The sequence below is a fragment of the Colias philodice genome, chromosome 18 (genome assembly GCF_061535455.1).
Source record: "Colias philodice isolate Cphi_HAF_F1 chromosome 18, ilColPhil1 Martin Lab GWU primary, whole genome shotgun sequence".
NCBI classification, from domain to species: Eukaryota; Metazoa; Arthropoda; class Insecta; order Lepidoptera; family Pieridae; genus Colias; species Colias philodice.
This window is the reverse complement of record NC_143103.1, coordinates 2810877-2833448: the sequence shown is the minus strand read 5'-3', so window position 1 is coordinate 2833448 and position 22572 is coordinate 2810877. Positions and strand designations below refer to the sequence as shown.

At 32.8% G+C, this 22572-nt stretch overlaps 5 protein-coding genes across 6 annotated transcripts; 1 reads left to right on the top strand and 4 right to left on the bottom strand.

Moving 5' to 3' along the window:
• Positions 1–450: 450 nt before the first annotated feature.
• On the bottom strand, positions 451–1151 carry LOC149480303 (uncharacterized). Its single transcript, XM_089707008.1, has one exon. It carries the CDS (start codon positions 1109–1111, stop codon positions 491–493), a length of 621 nt encoding a protein of 206 aa, XP_089563134.1. The 5' UTR covers positions 1112–1151; the 3' UTR covers positions 451–490.
• Positions 1152–1779: 628 nt separating this feature from the next.
• LOC149480302 (ribosomal RNA processing protein 36 homolog) lies at positions 1780–3322 on the top strand. The gene is made up of 4 exons (XM_089706561.1): positions 1780–1923; positions 2059–2294; positions 2560–2840; positions 3137–3322. Exons 1-4 carry the CDS (start codon positions 1870–1872, stop codon positions 3274–3276), a joined length of 711 nt encoding a protein of 236 aa, XP_089562687.1. The 5' UTR covers positions 1780–1869; the 3' UTR covers positions 3277–3322.
• A 314-nt stretch (positions 3323–3636) lies between these two features.
• LOC149480301 (uncharacterized) lies at positions 3637–7996 on the bottom strand. The gene is made up of 7 exons (XM_089706847.1): positions 7942–7996; positions 7335–7358; positions 5801–6003; positions 5223–5355; positions 4947–5114; positions 4109–4290; positions 3637–3803 (listed from the first exon to the last, which is right to left on the bottom strand). The coding sequence occupies exons 1-7, from the start codon at positions 7994–7996 to the stop codon at positions 3687–3689; spliced, it is 882 nt and encodes a 293-aa protein (XP_089562973.1). The 3' UTR covers positions 3637–3686.
• A 1120-nt stretch (positions 7997–9116) lies between these two features.
• LOC149480300 (uncharacterized) lies at positions 9117–12820 on the bottom strand. The gene is made up of 7 exons (XM_089706516.1): positions 12766–12820; positions 12095–12124; positions 11361–11563; positions 10767–10899; positions 10382–10549; positions 9466–9647; positions 9117–9233 (listed from the first exon to the last, which is right to left on the bottom strand). The coding sequence occupies exons 1-7, from the start codon at positions 12818–12820 to the stop codon at positions 9117–9119; spliced, it is 888 nt and encodes a 295-aa protein (XP_089562642.1).
• A 1062-nt stretch (positions 12821–13882) lies between these two features.
• LOC149480299 (uncharacterized) lies at positions 13883–22572 on the bottom strand. Of its 2 annotated transcripts, none has more exons than XM_089706552.1 (8): positions 22433–22572; positions 22177–22200; positions 21577–21782; positions 16211–16340; positions 15928–16092; positions 15064–15242; positions 14323–14435; positions 13883–14027 (listed from the first exon to the last, which is right to left on the bottom strand). In XM_089706552.1, exons 1-8 carry the CDS (start codon positions 22476–22478, stop codon positions 13922–13924), a joined length of 969 nt encoding a protein of 322 aa, XP_089562678.1. In that variant the 5' UTR covers positions 22479–22572; the 3' UTR covers positions 13883–13921. The 2 variants fall into 2 exon arrangements, with proteins under 2 accessions (XP_089562678.1, XP_089562679.1); XM_089706553.1 differs by having other exon boundaries at positions 14323–14429.

The following is a 22572-nucleotide window of genomic DNA, read 5'->3' as shown; positions in this document are numbered from 1 at the left end:
AGCTAAGCTGTGAAAATGTGTGACCGTTTTCACTGTTACTAGACTATATATATACTATATGTATCTCTGGTGGAAAAACACGCTTAGCCATAGAGTAATATAATATATATGCGCTTAGCCCATAGCCATGCCATAGTATGGGTCCTAATTTTGATCGCGGTATATGGACACGAAAAGAAACTCAAATTTTTAAAGAATTCTAGTTCTTTATTATATTTTAAACACCAAAAGATACACACTAAATACTAAATATTATTTTTCAAAAACACTCACTTCTTCAATAATAGGATACTTAACAAGGTTAGTTAACATTATTCTTGCTAACAATTTTTGACGAATTAAAATGATATTAATTTTCAGTTAGTATTCATATCTCTTTTATCAGCAATTTGAAGAGAATATAGTGCTTGTTAATCAATATCATTTTTGTATTCTTAATTATTTCGCCACACATCTATAATAAAATCGCAATATGCAATATAAATATTTTTTATGCTAATTTGAATGAATTTGCAGCTTCATTTTTAAATGACAAATTATTATCCCTGCAATCGTGAATTAATTTATTATTTTTTAGATTGAGTAAATTGAGAAATTTGTCACAAAGTGCCTTTTCCATATCAAGTTTCAGATTCAAAAATTCTTGCGTGTCTTTGAGACACTTTTGATATTCCTTTTCGATATTTTTACATCTCCGTTGCCAGTGGTTCGCTTTGCATGTCAAGTGTTTGTTTACGGCAAGCAGTACTTCGATTAAATCTGGTTGTACATTTTTTGGTGATGTTTCTACTTCTACTGGTAAAAAACCTTCTATAATAATAGTATCTGAAGTTTTTCGTTTCCAGTAGAAAAACCCACTCTTCAATTCGTAAATGTAGTCAGGTCTTTGGTCGGATAAGCAATGTTTCGTATTTTTAATATATTCTTTCTCGGTCATCTGTAAATTTCTACTAAAACTTGCTAAGCGATTTGGTGAAAATTTACCCTTCCATACCTTATCATTTCCATACAAATACATTTCAAACGAGTGACTTTGCCATCCAATCATCAAATACAGTGTTTCTCTCTTTGTAAAAATTTTTGTCACCGTTATTGCATCCTCAAAATCCATTTTAAATAAATTTTCCTAATTCTGGCATCGAAATTATTTCAATAGGTAGTTACATAATCATAATTTTCGATTTTTATTTTTCGCTAAACATATTGAGTTCATAGTCGTATTTTTATGTTAAATGCTACAATTTATTTAAAATCAATATCATTTTTGGTGCAGCTTTCCTTCAAAATTAGTTTTGAATGATATTATGTTGACAGCTGATAATTCATAGTCTTCTTTGAGTGCATAGTTCATCATATTTTGAGAAGGTTTCATTATAATAATTCAATTATTTAATGGTCGAAACGTGGTCGAAACCCACAAATATTATGGTACCTTTACATAATTGTGCAAGTATTTAGGCGATTAGCGATGCGAATAACGCACACGCATATAATTATGTAAAACTAATTATTTTAAACAGTGTCTATTCGCCTTGAGATTCGTGTATTGATGTTAGAGGTTTGTAGACCAGTAATTAAAGGGAAATACAAATGTGTAAACAGTGATTCACGTTGGCAAACATAAACGAATGTTTCATTCTGTTTCATTGAATAACATCGAATCACAAGTAACGTGAATAGCGAACACGAATGTGTAAATGAATGTCTATGGTGAATTTGTGACAGATGTCAAGATTAAAGATGAAAATTGAAATTGACAATAACGGATAACCTATAAACATAAAACATAGTTCGTATTTGGTGTTTTGATTTTGTTCATGTTTTTTGAATTTTCGCTGTTAATTTTACAGTATATTAGTTTTATTTACGATGGAAAGTAGTGACAATGAAAAAGAAATTTCAGATGTAGATGATAATGAAAGAGTAAGTACTTATATCAATTTCTCTATGGATAATTTAAATGTTAATATCCTGAATTTATATTGTTGAAGAATTTATATTGTATACAATTTTATAATATAACTAAGTAGGTGAGTTAAATAAAATTTCTAATTTCAGACTGCTATTAGACAAGAGTTATCCAACATGACGTTTGAAGAGCTCCAAAAATTAAAAGAAAAAATTGGTGCCAAGGTTTACAAAGAAGTTGTGTTTGGTAGAAATAAAAATACTGAAAAACCTAAAGTGTTCACAAGAGAGAATAAAAATAGACCTCGGGAAGTAAGTGCAAAGAAACCAGTAAAAATGCAACTTGATATTGGTGCTGTGAAGAAAACAGAAGTGCGTGACCCGAGGTTTGTTTTCAGCATGTACTTTGGCATTACCACTTTTTCTTATTTTATTTTTAATGTTCAAATGTCTCTATTTGCCTCAATACTAAATACAAGTAGAAAACAAATAGTACAATATATTTTGTTTGCCAGGGTTATTGACATGCAAAAACGTTGTATATTATTGTAGAACCATAAATTATTTAGTATTTCATATTCAGTGAAGAGAACTATGCTTATTAATCAATATGTTAGTCTGTAGTAAATCCAAACTATAATTTGTTTTCAGATTTGATCCACTATGTGGTACATTTGACAAGAAGCAGTTCACCCAAGACTACGGTTTTCTATCTGATATGCGAATGAATGATATGAAAGCTATCAGGAATGAATTAAAACAAACCACAGATCCAGATAAACAGCTCAAGTTGCGGAGACTTCTGCAACGTTTGAAGGATAAACATAGAGCCAGTAAGAGAGAGAAAATAGAGAGGGACAAGAGAAGTAAAGAGATTGAGAATGTGGAACATGAATTTAAGGAAGGCAGACAACCACATTTTAAGAATAAGTGTAAGTTTCTTTTATTATTCAAGTAGACTTTTTGTGATTTTGAGTTAAAGAAAATTCAAATGATTCTTTTGTTTAAAATTAACTTTGTAATGTAAAATGTAAAATGTCTAATGTTTTGCTACGAGGAAAAATTCAGTTGGAATATTAGTCTAAACTACTTATTGAATTTGGCAATATTGTTTCATTGTGCGAAGTAACCTAATTGCAACTTTAGTGTTTGTAAAGTTTTATTTGAAGCGCACTAGTTAGTCCTTTAGTCATGAAAATTTATATTATCTTTAATTGCTTTTTTACAGCGGAATTGCGAGTGGAGTCCTTAGTGCAGCAATATGAAGAACTGAAAAAGAAAGGGTCGGGCAGAATACAGCGTCACCTCAAACGCAGACAACAGAAGATTAAAAAGAAGTCATTCAAAACTCCAGTGGGTGTTGAATGATGTTAATTTTAAGAGTGTTTTATTTTAATAAAAGTTATTATGACAATGTTTGTGTATTATTTTACGTGTAAGTATGTATATGTATAAGTAGTATCATTTTTTTCGAAAATCCTCTAAAGAATGCTAGTGTATAGGTACTTCATCGATAATAACCTCGAATTTTATTCGTAACTAGCTGGACACGCGGTTTGTCCTAGGTACCTATAAAAATATTTATTTTGATAGCTTCGGTTTGGTGTACGTACGTCACAGATGTACGTAATATATTGGTCAGCCTGTTAATAAATGAAGGAAGAGTCAGTATCTAATCTAACTCAAAATTTGTTTGCCTTTTGCTACAACAAATAAAACACAAAATAAGACATGACAATAAATATTCTTATTTTATTAATTCGTAGCATAAGTTAAGTTTAATTGAAGATACATCCGATGAGGTAGGGTTGGTCTGTGAAGTAGATGTGCATGGTGACCACTCCGACGTTACCAGCCAAGTTGTACAGGCACTCCGGTCCTTCAGGCACGATCATCTGGAGAAAACAATAATTTTAAAAATATTAATATTTCCACTTAGTTATGTTTATATATTTAAAGTTTGATTGAACACGATGTTATTTTTTTCTATCATAATTACTTAGGTAAAATTAGAGATTTAACTTATTAATCTTATATACTTACGAACGGTAGACTAGACGAATATCTACCTATAAATAATGCGCTTTCCCACATAAACTAAAATGTCCAATAAAAAAGAGATTTTCTTTAGAAGTAGATTATATATTGCTTACATCGTAGAAAAATGTATGTATGATTAGGAGATTAAGATTTCACGTACTCTGACAGCAGATTCAGCTGGTCTCTCGAACCAGTCGCGTCTTCCGTCAATCAGTTGCAATTTGCCGACGGTGAGGAAGCCGAGACCTTCGAGCTTGCCTGAGTTGACGAGAGGGAACCAGGGAAAGATGCCTTCGGACGTGCATTCTGTTTCTTTGGTCATGTTGTAGTAGTAGTGGCGACCTGGAAATATGCTACTGTTATACAAAATGTTCCTGTTTTGAGGTGGCACAAGTCAAGGTTTAGTAACATATTATGGGCCAATGCCCACGACTAAGCATTAAGAAGATGTCGTCCAAATTAATTATCGAAATATCGATTTTTTATATGATTTTTTTAGTCTGAAAATTGATGCTTAGGTTAGATAGTTTTATACCTAGGCTACTTTTTCAACATATTTCTTGGGGAAATTACAATAACAATATGCAATATCCTACATATACCTATACAATAGGTAGGTATTATATAAATAATTGCAACATAATAAAGTTCGTTGAAGCCATTTATTGTTCTAGAATGATTCACGTGGATTCATTTATCGATTTGAACGACCTGTATTCAGTGCCCTCAGGCGTTTCCAAAGCCAAATAATATGAACATGACAGAAACATAATTCCTGTGTATGATATTTCAATTTTAATTTTTTGGTTGGGATATGTTTTAAACAATTTTGCAGTTTGAATATTTTCGTAGATAGTGTAATGAATTATATCCGCGTAAAGTTTTTATGCCATCGTATTCAATTTCGATGTAGGTAACCTAGATAGATCACGTAATTTTTTTTTGTTTTTTGGGTACCTATGACGTAACTTTTTAGTAGGTATAGGTCAAGTACATACCCATCCATAGGATACAAGCTTGTTTCGTGAAAATGCTGTTTTCGATTTTCTTAGCATCTGCGGGAATTTCAACCATTTCTTTATTGATACCGCTGACCCATATGGCGTCTTCACTAAGGACGTCGATGTTGCCCGAAGGTGCAATGTCTTCATTCAGTTTTGAGCTTGCTGAAATAATATATTGTAATTTTTTAAATAAGTTTCTTTTTCAGAAATTGTGCTTTTAAACTTTACTTATGTGAAATGCCATAAAATTATAATTAAGAAGACACTTACTCTCAGACACAAAGAACACTTGCGTCGTCCAGAAGGACTTCTGTGTTTCACCAGCAACTGGTGTCGGGTTCCATTCTGTGTAACCTTGTGTCTCCCAATCGAAAACGGCGTCCGAAAATTCATCTTTGGCGAGCTAAAGAATATTAAGTTCACATATCATGAATGATTCCTATATTTAAACGAATATTGAAAACTATTCGATTTCAGAAACAGACTACAACATAATAAAAATAGGTACCTACCAGTAACCAGGTATCTACCTACTATCTACTACCTACCTACGTAATATAATATTGCAAAGTATTTGATTTGAAGAAAAAAGACAATACGTTTATTCACGAATAGGTACAACTACAAATTTTCACTTATAATTAAGTAATATAAGTAATATAATATAAATAAATAAATCATTTATTTTCACATAATAATTTTACATATCAAAGTGACCGCGGGCTCATAAGATAGTAAAAACTGTTTTTCAGGAGCCTGTAAATATAGATTAAGTATAGGTATTCAAAAACAATAATATGAAACTAGTTTAACATTTAATATATTAAGAAAAACTAGACAGTACTTACAGCTATTTGCAGACCAGCGATCTGGCCACTCCTGGTGAAGAAACCGCACAGCACGCGGTCTGGAGGGCAGTACAGGACCAGGTTGGGTCTGGTCGAGTCAGCGCGGGAGGTGATGGACCATCCCTCGCGAATCGCATTTGTTGTCGTCTGGGGAACCACGAAGAAGAAGTCGGATCCGATTCCGATGCCAACATTGAATTTCACTGTAAAATAGGATGATGAATAGTATTGTTCTTTAATTATAGATTTGAGGACTTCGACAAAAAAGATAAAGAATTATTTTGTCAATGTTTTGTTATTGGTAAAAGAATATATAATATAATTTTTAATAAAGAACTTAATAAAGAAACGTTTACAGTAAGTATCTAAATCTTTGATATCCGGCTATATTATATCTTAATACTACAGGGTGTCCAGTGGCAGATTTCAATGTTTGAGGGCTTGTAAAAAAAGAAGTATTATTTCTAAACAAAATATTTTTATTAAAGTCAAAAGAAGATGAGTGCGGATTTTATCTCCTGAAAATTACATTTTCCAAATGCCGCCCTTCTACTCTCACACACTCCTCAATCTATTCCGCATGTTGAGAAAAACTTGTTTGCAAAGGGAACTGGGAATTCTGTTTATTTCAGCCCGGATATTTTCCTTCAGTTGTCTTATGGTTGTTGGATTTGATTGGTAAACCACAGTTTTTAGATAGCCCTACAAGAAAAAGTCACATGGACTTAGGTCTGGTGACCTGGGTGGCCACAGGATGGTGCCGTTTCGGGATATGTGTTTTTCAGGAAATAACTGCCGCACTGAATTCATTGACACATTAGCAGTATGAGCCGTAGCAAATTTTGAATAATCTGAATTTAGTATGGATGGAGCTTAACCTTTTTTCACATAATGACCTGAAAAACGATTTAGGAATTCCCAATATCGACGAACGTGTGCGAAGTGATAAACGAGGATTTTCAATTACAGAATTCATAACAAGTTTAATGTTTTCTATCGTGGATACTCATGGTGCTGGTCCCGACCTAGGGTTATTAATGACTGAACCTGTAGCCCTAAACCTTGCTAGCCACGACTGTATCAAATTTATCTAATAGAATGACACCTCCCGCGTCCCCCTCGCACGTCGCGTTTTAAAACTAGAAGCGTTCAAACATTGAAATCTGCTGCTGGACACCCTGTATTATAAAGGCGAAAGTTTGTAAGGATTTATGGATGTATAAATGTATGGATGTATGGATGTTTGTTACTCTTTCACGTAAAAACTACTGAACCGATTACAATGAAATTTAGCACACATATAGAGGGTAACTTGGATTAACACATAGGATAGGTTTTATCCCGGAAATCCCACGGGAACGGGAACTATGCGGGTTTTCCTTTGAAAACGCGGGCGAAGCCGCGGGCGGAAATCTTGTAGAACTATATAGTATATAACTATTAGTTAGTTATAGAACTATTATACTTCCATTTGTAAACATGAAGGTACACTAGTTACGCATTTACTTATTTTTAATAAAAAAAAATTAATTACCTCGTAAACCACGGCTGAGAGCATCTGAAATATAAAAATAAAAATATGTTAGTTTGTAATCCAATCCATCACCATGACTTAAAATAGTTTTACAAAGCTAGAAAGTATTAGCTTTTCGTCCAAAAAATAAAATAAACTAAAAGTACAGTCACAAATTAATCTTATCATCGATAGAAATAGTGCACCGTGCACTACATTTAATATAGTTAAGTTAATTCACTAAAATACCTAATGTATTAAAGCAAAAGATCACAGTATCTCTAGTTTTTTTTTTTTAAATAAAACAGACATCAATTCAAGAACACCTAAGGAATATTCATTAAATATATTGATAATTTTTCAGACGTAATTTAACGAGCGACCCCTCGCTTCGTCAATATTCCTCATTATTTCGTACTCAACTCACTTTTTAACATAATTAATAATGAGTCCTTCAATAGATAATTTTTATTTTTATTGTTTTACAAACATTCTGTAGTTTCATTAAAATACGTATTGCATGCTAGACTATCAATTATCTATAAAATTTCTAATAAAATGTTATAATAATGACCAATGATTATTACGATTATCCCTAATTACCTAGCTTCAGTAAATTTATTCTTACCGCACAAGGGCGCTGCAGAAGCAAGTATCACAATAGCAAGCAACGACCACTTCATCTTTACTGTTATTTAGTAATAAAGTATTGTTCGTAAATTCACCATATTTATACAACGGATTAAGATTTATCTACAAGATAGAGCTTTGTACATTGATTTTTGACACTAATCCTTTTAATTATCGTAATTAACACGGCTCTCTCGCTTTTCCTGAAAATAGTGATAAGATGATAAAACACGTGTTGTGGGAAAAAGAATCACATTTATTTATTCAGCAACTTCAGAAGTAATTTATACTGCATAATGTAGATAATATTCATCATCATCAGCCCATTATGATCCTACTGCTGGGAAATTGCCCTCCCATAAAAGGGATCGGGCCATAATCCTCCAGCTGGCCAAGTATGGGTTGGTGCATGTCACACCACATGTCGTCGGACTTTTGATTCTTCGACATCACATTTCCTGAGGATGTTTTCCTTCACCGTTCAAGCAGTGGTGATGCTATAAACATGCGTAGATAATTTCTAAAATCAATTTATTTCCTGCATTAGACTTCATAGTGATTTCAATAGACCCATAATATTGAAATTTATTATTAAAAATATGGGTCATTTGAACCCCCAGGTGACCTATCTAAAACTATATAAGAAAATAAGAATATATAAGAAAACGATATAGGTAGGAACTTTTAATAGATTTGCGCGATTTAAATAGTTAGAATAGTAATGATTTACTCTTCCGAAGTAGGTATTTGTATAGCTTTTATGTTCTTATTAAGATATGGATTACCATCAGGCCCCAGAATCATAGACACAATAGAAAATCTATTGTGTCACGGTCGGATCTGGCCGTTCGGGGCTCAATGGGTTAATCTGCTACATAAGCTTCATCAATTTCAGTATGAATTAACATGAACCGTTCAGTGGATTTCGTGTAAAAGACTAACGAACATACATACATACAAATTTTCATGTTTATAATATTACATAGTAGTATGAGTATTGAGTACCTACCATTATTCTTTAACTTTCCCGAATGCATTCTACAGTAGAGAGTGACTTCGAAGAGAAGAAAGGAAATTTATTTTGGTTTTAGCATGGAAAAATAAAAAGAATAAAACACATTTGACATGACAATAAAATATTCTTATTTTATTAATTTGTAGCATAAGTTAAGTTTAATTGACGATACATTCGATGAGGTAGGGTTCGTCTGTGAAGTAGATGTGCATGGTGACCACTCCGACGGTACCAGCCAAGTTGTACAGGCACTCCGGTCCTTCAGGCACGATCATCTGGAAAAATCAATAATGTTAAAAATATTTATATATCTACTTAATATTATGTTTAAAAATTTTGATTGTCACACTTTTGAGAACACGATGTTATTTTTTTTCTTCGAATTAGGTAATTAGAGATTTAACTTATTAATCTTCCATACAAAGTGTACACCAAAAGTACTACAAATAGTGTGCATTACCGCACAAATTAAAATGTTAGTAGATTAGGTATGTAAGATTTACGTACTCTGACAGCAGATTCAGTTGGTCTTTCGAACCAGTCACGTCTTCCATCAATCAGTTGCAATTTGCCGGCGGTGAGGAAGCCAACACCTTCGAGCTTGCCTGAGTTGACGAGAGGGAACCAGGGGAAGATACCCTCGGATGTGCATTCTGTCTCCTTGGTCATGTTGTAGTAGTAGTGGAGACCTGGAAATATACTACTGTTATACAAATTGTTCCTGCTTTTGAGGTGGCACAAGTCAAGGCTTAGTAACATAAGTCTAGTTTTTTTTTCTTAAACGACGTAACAATGCGATTTTTATATGATTTTTGAGTCTAAACATAGATGCTTAGGCTAGAGAGTGTTACATGCTACTTTTTTAACATATATTTCCTGTGAGAATTACCTTTGACCACATACCCGGGCGAAGCCACGGGTGGATACTTAGTATCAAATATGTAAAAAACATTGCAATTGCAACATACTAAAGTTCGTTGAAGCTTGTTCCAATATGATTCACGTGGATTCATTTATCGATTTAAACGACCTGTATTCAGTGAGCCCTCAGGCGTTTCCAAAGCCAAATATGAACATGACAGAAACATATTATTCCTGTACCGTACCTATGATATTTTACGTTTCAATTTCAATTTATTGGTTGGGATTTTTTTTGATATTTTCGTAGCGAACTACGAATTTATGTAACTAGGTAAATGGTAAAGGTAAATGTAAAAAAATATGTAATGACGATACAAAAGTGCTTCTAGAAGAAGTTTGAGTTTGAAATTAAATATAGATAAGTAGTTAGGTACTTAGATCACATAATTTTTTTCTTTTTTTCTGGGATATGACGTAACTAACTTTAAAAAACATTTAATCCATTTCCAACCAAGTAATTAAGTAAATTTATAATTTTAGTAGGTCTAGGTAAAGCACATACCCATCCATTGGATACAAGCTTGTTTCGTGAAAATGCTGTTTTCGATTTTCTTAGCATCTACGGGAATTTCAACCATTTCTTTGTTGAAACCGCTGACCCATATGGCGTCTTCACCCAGGACGTCGATGTTACTCGAAGGTGCAATGTCTTCATTCAGTTTTGAGCTTGCTGAAATAATATACATATTGTAATTTTCTAAATAAGCTTCTTTATTTTAGATATTAGGATTTTAAATTGTTTATTCAATATAAAAACTGTCAAGATATAGGAGCATAATATACCTAAACATGTTTAAAAAAGGACAAATTTAAACAAGCATTTCGTTTCGAATTTTTATATGAACTTATGTGAAATGCCAAAAAATTATAATTAAGGAGACACTTACTCTCAGACACAAAGAACACTTGCGTCGTCCAGAAGGACTTCTGTGTTTCACCAGCAACTGGTGTCGGGTTCCATTCTGTGTAACCTTGTTTCTTCCAGTCGAAAACGGCGTCCGAAAATTCATCTTTGGCGAGCTAAAGATAATATGTTCACATGTAATTATTATGATTGCAATAATTTCATGAACGATTCCTATATTTAAACGAATATTGAAAACTATTCGATTTCAGAAACAGACTATAACACAATAAAAATTAATACCAGGTACCTACTAAGTAGATATGTAACATGTATTGCAAAGTACCTATTTAATTTGAAGAAAATACGTTTATTCACAAACTAGCTTACCACCTGCGGCTTCGCCCGCTTTGTCTAAAACCTTCCTCTTGAATCACTCTATCTATTAAAAAAACCGCATCAAAATCCGTTGTGTAGTTTTAAAGATTTAAGCATACAAAGGGACATAGGGACAGAGAAAGCGACTTTGTTTTATACTATGTATGTAGTGATACAACTACTTAATTATTATAATATCTATAGATTGAGTAGGTATTCAAAAACAATATAAAGATTTAATATATTAATAAGCACTTACAGCTATTTGCAGACCAGCGATCTGGCCACTCCTGGTGAAGAAACCGCACAGCACGCGGTCTGGAGGGCAGTACATTACCAGGTTACGTCTGGTCGAGTCAGCGCGGGAGGTGATTGACCAGCCATCGCTAATAGCATTGATTGTCGTCTGGGGTACCACGAAGAAGAAATCGGATCCGATTCCGGTGCCAACATTGAATTTCACTGTAACATAAGTGATGAATATTAGTTATAACTTTGGACCGTATATATGTATTATAGATCTGAGGACTTCGACAAAAAAAGATTAAGGATTATTTTGTAAATGTTTTTATTGGTAATAGAATATGTGTTTAATAATTATGAAACGGTTACAGTAAGTTTCTAAAGCTTTGATTTTCGGCTATTAGGTAAAGTTATAGAACTATTTTATTGTAGCCCTGCCTTCCAAACCAGAGGTCATGGGTTCGATTCCCACCCGGGGCAAGTATTTGTGTGATGAATATAGATGTTTGCTCTGTGTCTGGGTGTTGAATATCTATATAAGTATTCATTTAAAAAATAAGTATGTTTATCAGCCATCTGGTTTCCATAACACAAGCGAAAACTTAGTAGGTATGGGATCAGATCACGATCTGGTCACGGCACGCTGTGTGTGAAAAATTGTCCTGAAAATATTTATTTATTTTATTTCCATTTATAAACAGGAAAGTACACTACACATTTACTTATTTTTAATAAAAAAAATATAATTACCTCGTAAACCACGACTGAGTCTGAGAGCATCTGAAATATAAAAATCAAAATGTTAGTTTGAAGATATCCAATTCATCATCATGACTTAAAATAGTTTTGCAAACCTAGAAAGTATTAGCTTTTATTTTCGTCAAAAAAAAATGAAAGTATTACAGTCACAAGAATAATATGAATTGTTTAATTGATAATGAATATTTTAAATATTCTTATCATCGACGGGATTAGCTTAGATCATTAAGTTACCTACTTAATGATCTAAGGGGATTAGTGCACCGTGCATTATATTTATATCCACTGAAATACAGTAAAAGATCACAGTACCTACTTATGTCTAGTTTTTTTAATAAAACAGATATAAATTCAAGAACACCAAAGGAATATTCATTGATAATTTTTCAGACATAATTAACGAGCGACCCACCTTCGCTTCGTCGTTATTCCTCATTATTTCGTACTCAAGTCTGTATATTTTTTTACCTAAATCTTTATTTAGGTAAAAAAATCTCTTTAGTCCTTCAATAGATAATTTTAATTTTGATTGTGTTTTCATTAAAATACGTATTGCATGCTAGTCTACAACGACGACATGCTAGATTTCTAATAATATGTGATAATAGTGACCTATGATTATTGCGATTATCCCTAATTAGCTTCAGTAAATTTATTCTTACCGCACAAGGACGCTGCAGAAGCAAGTACCACAATAGCAAGCAACGACCACTTCATCTTTACTATTATTTAGTAATAATGTATTGTTCGTAAATTCACCATATTTATATAGCGGATTAAGATTTATGTACAAGATAGAGCTTTGTACATCGATTTTTGACTAATCCTTTTAAATATCGTGATTAACACGGCTCTCGAACGCTTTTCCTGGAAATAGTGATAAGGTCAAAAACACGTGTTGTGGGAAAAAGTATCACAACTTTTTATTCAGTTACTACTTAGAAGCAATACATACTGCATAATGTAATATTGTAAATGCGAAATTATTTACCTGTTGCGGTATTATGTATGAACCGCTAAATCGATTTGGATAGTTTGGATGTAGATATTTGGCAATTAAAATAGGCGTTTTTATCGCCCTTCATAATATAATATGATCATCTTTTTTCTGTCATGAAAATACAACACGATGGGAATAAGACAGGAGATACTTAAATTATTAACATGGGTATAACAATGGTATAACCACGGAATATGTACTTAGACCATAAGTTATATGTGTAAGGTTATTAAATATTTATTTATTTATTTTCTAACTTAGGTAAGTTACATGGAAAATCCTGTGTATTGTTTCCTAGTTTCTCTACATAGACGTAGGTATTATATCCATAAAATCATGTTTAAATTTTAAACTAATTAAGGATGTTATGTAGATGAAGGTGATTTAAACTGAAATAATAGGTATGTGCACATCTTTTCATTCTAAATATCAACTAAGGCGATTAACACACGGCACCGCGCACCGCGGCGGTTGGCAGTGAATCCCTACGAGGAACGGACCGTTCGACCGCGCGGTCGGGCGGTGTATGTGTGTTTGGTATCAACGGATTTAATAGAAGCCAATGCGACTTGAGAACCGCTTCACCGCCAACCGCGGCGGCACGCGGCACCGTGTGTTAATCGCCTAAGTGTATCGTTTACAAGAACTTTTCGTATGTCAGGGAAATCGACCTACCTAATTGAAAACTTTTACATGAATGGTGGACGGTGGTTTCTTGTTTTTTTCTATGTGGTTAGGTTCTTTATATTATGAATAAATGAATAAATAAAACAACTATCGATCATTCAACGTTTATTACAAAGGTATTATCATAATTATTATGTGAAAATGCTCTTCACTTCATCGTAGACTTTGCTTGCGTATCTGTGGCCGGTTAGTTTGATTCTGTCGATGATGGCGGCGGGCTTTATTGAATCTCCGGGTCTGTAACAACACAAATAAGTACATTAATTTTATTCTATACTAATTATTGAAGAAAGAATTGATTTCTTTTATTTATTTGAACGATGGTTGGACTTCAGATAATTTCGTATATGCATGCTGCATGTTAATGTTTTTTAATCTCTAATGAACTGCACAATCTTATGTCATAAAGCTCATGAGGCATACGGTGTGCCGTGTGGGCAATCGTGTGGGTACTTAATTCTCTGAATGAAATAAAAAAAAGCATTGCAAAATTATTGATTAAATATTACTATTTTGATAACCATAAACTTACAAGCAACGGATGTTCCAAGGATCATCAATGAAGTAGATATGAAGCCCGATGCCATCATATTTCGATGCGTTGTCCAGATAGCAGTCCGGAGCGAATGGTACCACCATCTGAAACTAATATTATCTACATAATAGTTGAGGAAATTTGCTGATTTTTTTCTTATTGAAGATTGTCACATTTAAATTCTTTGAAGACGGTTTATTTGTTTGCAAAAAATGATTATCTACATAATATGTTTTTAAATCTGTTTAACGTATGAAGGTATCTCCAATAATAAACGGGCAATAGGCAACATAAAAGGTAAGGAAATTGTATAGAGTTGACGACAGCAACATAAAACATAGATACCTATTTATGATTTCATTGTACAGACACCACTTTTCTAGAATTTTATTATATGTATTGATTATGGAAATAGTAATTCGTACAAAGTACAACGGTGAAGTTCAGTAGGCACCTATGATAAGTCTCATAATTATTTGACAATCTGTTATCCATAATTATTTCCAAGTTTTTGTTTTAATAACATCTCTATTCAAATTTAAAAACGAAGAGATTTGCAAGCAAAGTAGGAACAAAAAATTGTCCATTCACAGCCATATCATACAAGAGTACACGAAATACAATACGCTTTTGTACGTTCTAAAAAACAGCTAATAAAGCGCAGTGTCCAATCATGCAAACATCCTCCTTAAATGCAATTAGACTAATCAGTTCAATTTTATTTAAATTACTACGAACCGCCGCCGGGTCTCTGCCCTTGTACTTCTCGAACCACTCTCTCTTATTGGGTTGTTCGGTGAGCGAGCCGAAGAATTGGAAGCCAACTCCCACGAGATCCCCGTTGGTGGTCAGTGCGAACCAGGGTAGGAGGTCGTCGCAGCTTGTGTCTCGGGTCATGTTCCAGTGGTAGTGGGTACCTGTAGGTTTGTTCAGTGTAACAAAAGTTGAATCATATGGGGTTTGATGGTGTTTGATGATGGTTATACTTTTAAAGATTCTTGGATAGGCTTATCTAACTAATGTTAATTAAATTGAATTAAAGTTTGCAGGTAGTTACTAATATGTTTAGTGGGAAACTATCTAATATTTATCTAATATTTATTTATTATGTATGAATTCAAATAAAGATTTTATTTATTTATTTATTTAGATTATTTTCTACACCTGAGTTTAATAATTAATTATTAAAAGTATCAAGTATATGAAGGCTGCGTTTCAATTGTCATTTGTGGCACTTTCTATGTACACTCGTATGAAAATTAAGGAAAAAACCATTGAGATAATATTACTACGTATGGAGGAGACACCACGAACAAAATCTGTGCGCCATGTTTTTGCTCTAACTAAGTTTTAAAAATTATTATCTAGTTAGGTACTTAACGATGAAAGTTATTCCTTTGCACTTTTCCGTATCACTTGTATTATTTGTGCAATATCGTAACACACACGAAGGCATGTTTGATGCGTTTCACTTTAAAACCATAAAAAAATACCGCTCAACATACGTCACATGACGTATGTTGAGTGGAACATAAGTGATGTAGGCGGTGTCGTCTCCTTATTAATATTAACTCAATGGAAAAAACATGTATTTGATTTTACCCATATTTGGTATGCAGTTTTGCTTCTTGAACAACGTAGTGTTGAGTTCACCCTCAGTGCTAGGGATCCTAATGAGTTGTCCCTCAAGGTCACTGACCCACACGCCGCCATCTTGTAATGTTGCACCGTTTTCCACTTGCGGTCCTGCGCCGGCTTTCAATGATTCTGTAATTTGTAAAGATACATTTATTGAAAAATCCAGACGATTCGATCATAAGAGATTAGCGCGTTCAAACAAACATATAAACTCTTCAGTTATAATATAACATAGTAATAGATTTACCTTCAGAAACATAATACTGTGTAGCAGTCCAATAATCTCTGGCTGGTTCGGTTTCAGTAGCTGGTGCGCGCCATTTGATGAACCTCTTCTCCGGCTTCATGGTTGGAGATTCGAACTCATCAACGGGCAGCTAAAATAATAAACATGTTCGTTATTGTTTGTTTTAACTGTCTTAGCACAAAAAAGCTTTAGACTGCAGGGTTTAACTTTAAGCGCGGGTTGGTTTTGTCGTATTTCACAGAGAACTATTAAAGTGACAGATCCCTGGTTTAAAGTTAGACTGTGTTTAAATTGTTTGGTGGTAAGACATAAATGTCTTCCTCATTTAAAAATTGAGAAATCAGTCTGTCACAACTCACATGGAATAGTGCTTTAGCTCTTAAATATTCATCTAATTTTCCTAATTTTCATAAGACTGAACATGAAATTGAACACCACATTTGTGATTTTGTCGCAAAATTGTGAATTAGAACTATTATTCGATACCACATTAAAAAATGTTATAAATAAAGGGGAATATTCAAAATAATATCAGTTATTATTATTATACACAGTTGAAATCATTATCTATACACATCAACGATTATCGTAATTAAAATGTAAGTAATCCAATAATTAATTTATTATAGATTTCCACTGTCCATGACGTCTTTGACGTCATATTAAAAAATTTATGAATAAAAATATAGCGAAATGTGAGGATTTTAGCGAAATGCGAAATGGGAGGAATTTGAAAATTTACAGGTAGGTGAGGTAAGAAAGCACGGGTGCTACACATATAATATAATATCGCGAGCCTCCTGACATTCCTTTGAAAATTTAAACGTGAAAATATTATTTGGCTTGTTCTAAAACATTTCCTCTATCTAAAATTTTAGTTTTCATGTCCACCAACGCATAATTTTCAAGGTTGGAAGGTAGGTGGTATTCGCGTAGTTTTTCCTACTTCCATGTATTCATCAGTAAACACATGAATCAAAATTACATCCAATCTTTGGATACTAATCAATTTTATAAATAATCGTATGTTTAAGTCGTTTATCGATCGATGTTTATTCTATAATATTATCATGTCTTAAGAATTTTTTTGATAAGTGCACTAAAATTAAAAAATCTCACAGCATTATGTGCTTTAGCTTTATCAGATAATTACATGATACCAATGACATAATAAACAGGCTTAACGAGATATTTTCTCGTTTAGCAACAGATTAAGAATAGATTCAGATTCGGTAATACTTTTTTATGCAATATTAATCGACTGACTAGTTTTTCATCCGCGGTATCTTTCTCGTCACTTAAAAAAATTATGTGCCAACTTTACCGTTCCTCTTGAACCACTCTATCTGCATAACACTTTCTTGCGTAGTTTTAAAAGCAAACATAGTTACACACACAGAGATAGCGGGAAGCCTATATATGATAGATAAATCTAATAGAAACAATACTGTTGTTACGGTTGGTTTGTCATGTATAGTTTTAATCTCGTAATCCTTAGATCAGATTAATAACGAAAATAATGTTTATCTAATCCGTATCTTTAATTAAAATGTAACATTAAATTAAAGACCTACATGTTTGGCTACCAATTTAAAATTTAGTAAGGAAAAAGGAAATAAATACATAGATAACGATGGCCAATTTTGGCTCTCCTAAGTTATGCAAACTTGAATTAAACTATCATCCCGACCTGGAGTTCAGAAAATACTGTATTGTTTAAAAATATTAACCGGGCTATGCCAAGTTTACATGAAATTCTTACATTTTTGTTCCTGAAAAATGGTAGAGTGAGCTCAATATTGCTAAAGACATGTAACATTTAACAAAATTATATATAATTGCTTCCGTTTTCTGTGTGTTCAATGTAATAACAATAGAAAAACAAAACTGAATTGAATTCAAACAGTGTTATTATTTTTAACACGTAATTTGTTTGTTTATTGGGGGTATTATCTATTAAACTATCTATAGAGCTATTGAAGATTTTAGTCATGTTTAGATAAGATACGTGAACGCCACTAATATTTTGTTGTGAAATATTAAGAAATAGAGTAAATAATAAAACAAGTTATACATAGGTACTATTTTGTACTAAAATGTAGCGAAAAAATACGGTAGCTAATATGCTAATACTATCCTATCCTACTAATATTATAAATGCGAAAGTTTGTGACGACGGATGTATGTTTGTTAATCTTTCACGAAAATACTACTGAACCGATTACATTGAAATTTAGCACACATATAGAGATCAACTTGGATTAATTAACACATGAAATACAAATACATACAAATATTGTATGAGCAAGAAACGAGGCTTATAATTTTATTTTAATTATACATTTTAAATTAAAATGCATTCGCTCCCAAGTATTAAATTGTGTCATAAAATGGGAAAAAGGTATAATTATATAGACCCATAAATCGGACTCTGATCAGATAGAAACTACGCACGAATTGCTAATGAAGATTAAAATATAAATGTAGTTGCAGAAATAAAATGTATCGTTAGATAATAATTGATATATTGCATGATATTATTATTTAAGGAGGCCGGAATTGATAAGAGTTTAATAGAAATGCAGTATGTGAAACTTCTTTAGGCACGTTGAGAGTAAAATTTGAAGGTCGCGTCATGGCAATACCGTCACGTCAAGGATTTTGGTATCTTTGAATCTTGCTAGTGAAGTTTCACTTCTGACACGCGTGCTGGGCACACACGCTCTTTTTTTTTGTATAACAAAAGTCTGTACTGAGTAGATTATTGGTAATTTCTATAAAAATATCATAATTATTGAAATCAAACAGATTCAGTTGTTCTACAACTGAATCTGTTTCAGTTGTTCTACAACTGAATCTGTTTCCTTTTAGAATCATTTGTGATTTCGAATAGCCCTCAGGAAGGAATTAAATTGACTCATGTACCTACCTATTGCAATTTGCAGGCTACACTGGACATTTTAGTGAAGTCAATTTTCTGATAAAAGAAAAGAAGAAGAAGAATTACTTTTCAAATTGTATACTTACTTTTAAGTGTATTCTTTTGTACTTTGAACAAATGAGTTTTTCTACTCATGTGCTTTGAATATGATAGCGTTTAGGAATTTAAGATTATATCAACTCGATATGCACATTGTAGGTACGTTAATTACAAAAATAGAATGATCTATAGGCTTTTTATCAATCAAAACATAATTAAGTAATTTAATTAGGTAAAATGAATAAAGATTTAATTAAATTGGATGGCATCTGTTAACTGATTATACAGATATAAGTTGATAATGTAATTTATAGCATTTATCTTAAGATCATTTCAACGTTTTGAAAAAAACATTTTAATATAATTAAGAATATTATTTTCTTGTATGCTAAATTATTTAGTTTAACCCTATCGATGACTAGACCGTTGATTTCGGTCCCTTGGTACCCAAAAAATTAAAGCCATCTGCATCAATGCAATGCAAACTGCATCAAATGTCGCAGGCAGCAGAATTAGCAAGCATTGTTTGATTGACAAACAAATTATATATATAAAACTCAAAGGTGACTGATATAGTGATCTATCAACGCACAGCCCAAACCACTGGACGTATCGGGCTGAAAATTGGCATGCAGGTAGATGTTAGGACGTAGGCATCCGCTAAGAAAGGATTTCCCAAAATTCTTGCGGGAACGGGGAAAAATGCGGATGCACGTACAAAGTCGTGGGCGGAAGCTAGTATTAATATAAAAATATGTTTAGTGAAGTCCCGTGTCCCCTAGTGGGGTAAGGGGCAGATGCACTATGCATACATCTGTTTCACTGATCCATTTCCTTTAGGGACAAGTAGGTGATCAGCCTTCTGTGTCCTGCCAGACCGAGACATTTTTTTTCTTCGTCTCCACCGGGAATCGAACCCAGGACCCCTCGGTTCTACGCTCAGGCGTCAACCACTATACCAAGGAGGCGGTCAATAATATAAAAATATAAACAAATTTTGTTATGTACTACGTAGGTATCTTATAAGTTATAGGTAGTAAGAAAGAGCTACCTTTCCTATATAGGTATGTATATGCGAGCTTTCGTATTATCATGATGAAAGATAGCAATGGAAAAATATATATTTTACATAGAGGGAATATGGAAGATATTTTTCTAGAACTTAATGCAAGTAACTCAGCTCGTTGTAATAAATTAGATAAACGGTTTTATTATTGATTAAATTAGATAAAGCATTATGTCGCCGAGACCGAATTGACTCATCGTATGGCAAAGTACTAGACTGTAACCGCTAAAGGAACATTTAGATAACACTAAGGGCTTATTTATGAGGATTTATTCTGGCTATATGATTACTGTGTAAAAATAGAATTGCGAGTTTTTGTCTCCATTTGAGTTTAAAAGATGGTGGTTAAATAATATGATTATGTATTTCTTTCTCTCAAATTATTATATTAAAATAAATAGAATCAAGTCACTGTTAAGCCATAGTAAAATTTAACTTATGTCTGTTAAAAAAGCAGCGTCTAACGTGGTTGTTATGGAATGTAGAGTAAGTTCATAATAATATAAAAGTAACTAGTATTTTTGCTGCGCGATTTGACCCGTGGATGAACCCATGGGGTAAAAGCTTCTTTATTTAGTACATAATGTTATCCTGGAGGTACACCACCAACGTATTACTATTTACTGCCGAGTGTTAACGAAAAGTAAAATATTAAGATAAAATAATATTAATAAGTTTTAAATATCTAAATATGTTAGGAAACTGTCGCCTTAAAATACTTTATTTACGACCGCAATTTATTAACAATAAAAAATAAAAGGAAAACAATAAAAACAAATATTATGTTAATCAGGTCAGTCACACAATCGTATAAACATCTCTCTGTGTTTATAAACTTCTTAACTCGTTTGACAAGCTTAGTAAAATAAAATTATAATATACTGTTCTGCCCTTTTTCCTATACGGTACCGTGGTTTTAAACCTGTATATGTTCATGACAAGTATATGTATTAGGCTATACCAGGCACATTGTTTTTGACCATATCGAAAGGTAAAAAACATACAATAATATTCTGTAGACTGTAAATGTGTCAATAGTATTGAAGATAGTTTTAATCCTAAGTTATTAAATAGATATATACCTAAATATTTAAAAAAATATGATTCAGATCCTGTCAAAATCAGTACATTTATTATATTTTTTGTAAAATGCACATTTTACAATACGTATCAATACACGCAGTGGAACACATTTAGGAGTCTCAAGAATTAGAAGTTCGTCTTTACAATGAGAGATTAAACCGACCAACCAACAAATAATAATAAACCAACCATCGTCCCTGAACGTTTTTCGTGCATTCTTTTAAAACAATGACTTACCGCAATTTGCAATCCAGCGACGAAGCCAGCAGCATCAAACAGAGGACACACATAGCGGTCAGTGGAGCAATACAGCCTCAGTTCTGGGAGGGGCCCGGGAGGTCGCTCTATGCGCCTCCACCCCTCGCTCTCAGCTTGCATCGTGGTGCGAGGGATGTTGAAGAAGTACTCCTTGTTCGCTAACGCGTCCGACCATCCGAATTTCACTGCATAATATTGGAGAGTGTAGTGGTTGTTTATGAATATGAACAAAGAACTATAATGAACATCTTTGGCAGTGAAAACGACTACTTTCTTGTAAAATAATAAACCTAAATGTATGGTACATCAGTTCATTTTTCGATACGACAAATTTCAGTTTGGTATACCTATCGTTGAGATAAATATCCAGATTTAAAATAAAAATTTCGGTTAAAGGTTTGGATACATTACTAATTATTATTGATTACAATATTTAGTTTATAATATTTTAACAGTAGGTATTATATTTTTCGGTAACAATTGACTCAGTTATTACGTAGTTGCAGTAAATAATAAAACATGCAATGTAAGTATTGTATCAAATTAAACACTAAACAGTAAGTAGAATAGGAACATTACCTCTTAACCCATTGTACTGGATTCCTGAAATAAAAGTGCATAAGGAATTATAATCATATCAATTTTAAAACGCTACAGTTTCTAGAGATAACATAGGTATTAAATGCAAGTACTATCTCCATTATTGCGGGTCACAATGACAAGAGCATACTTTAAACGCATGCATAACAAAACAACGGGTTATCAAGGGTTATTGAAAGTAAATGACATATTTATTTTTACATTTTTTTACATATAATTATTCACAATTACATACCACTAGCTACCGTCGCAGCGGCTAAAAGAATTAACATAAACTTCATATTAGAGCAAAAGCATCGATACTCAGAGAATCAACTATGTCCGTCCGATGCCAGGGTCCGGACTTCAATGGAAGTTATCAAATTGAATCACTTT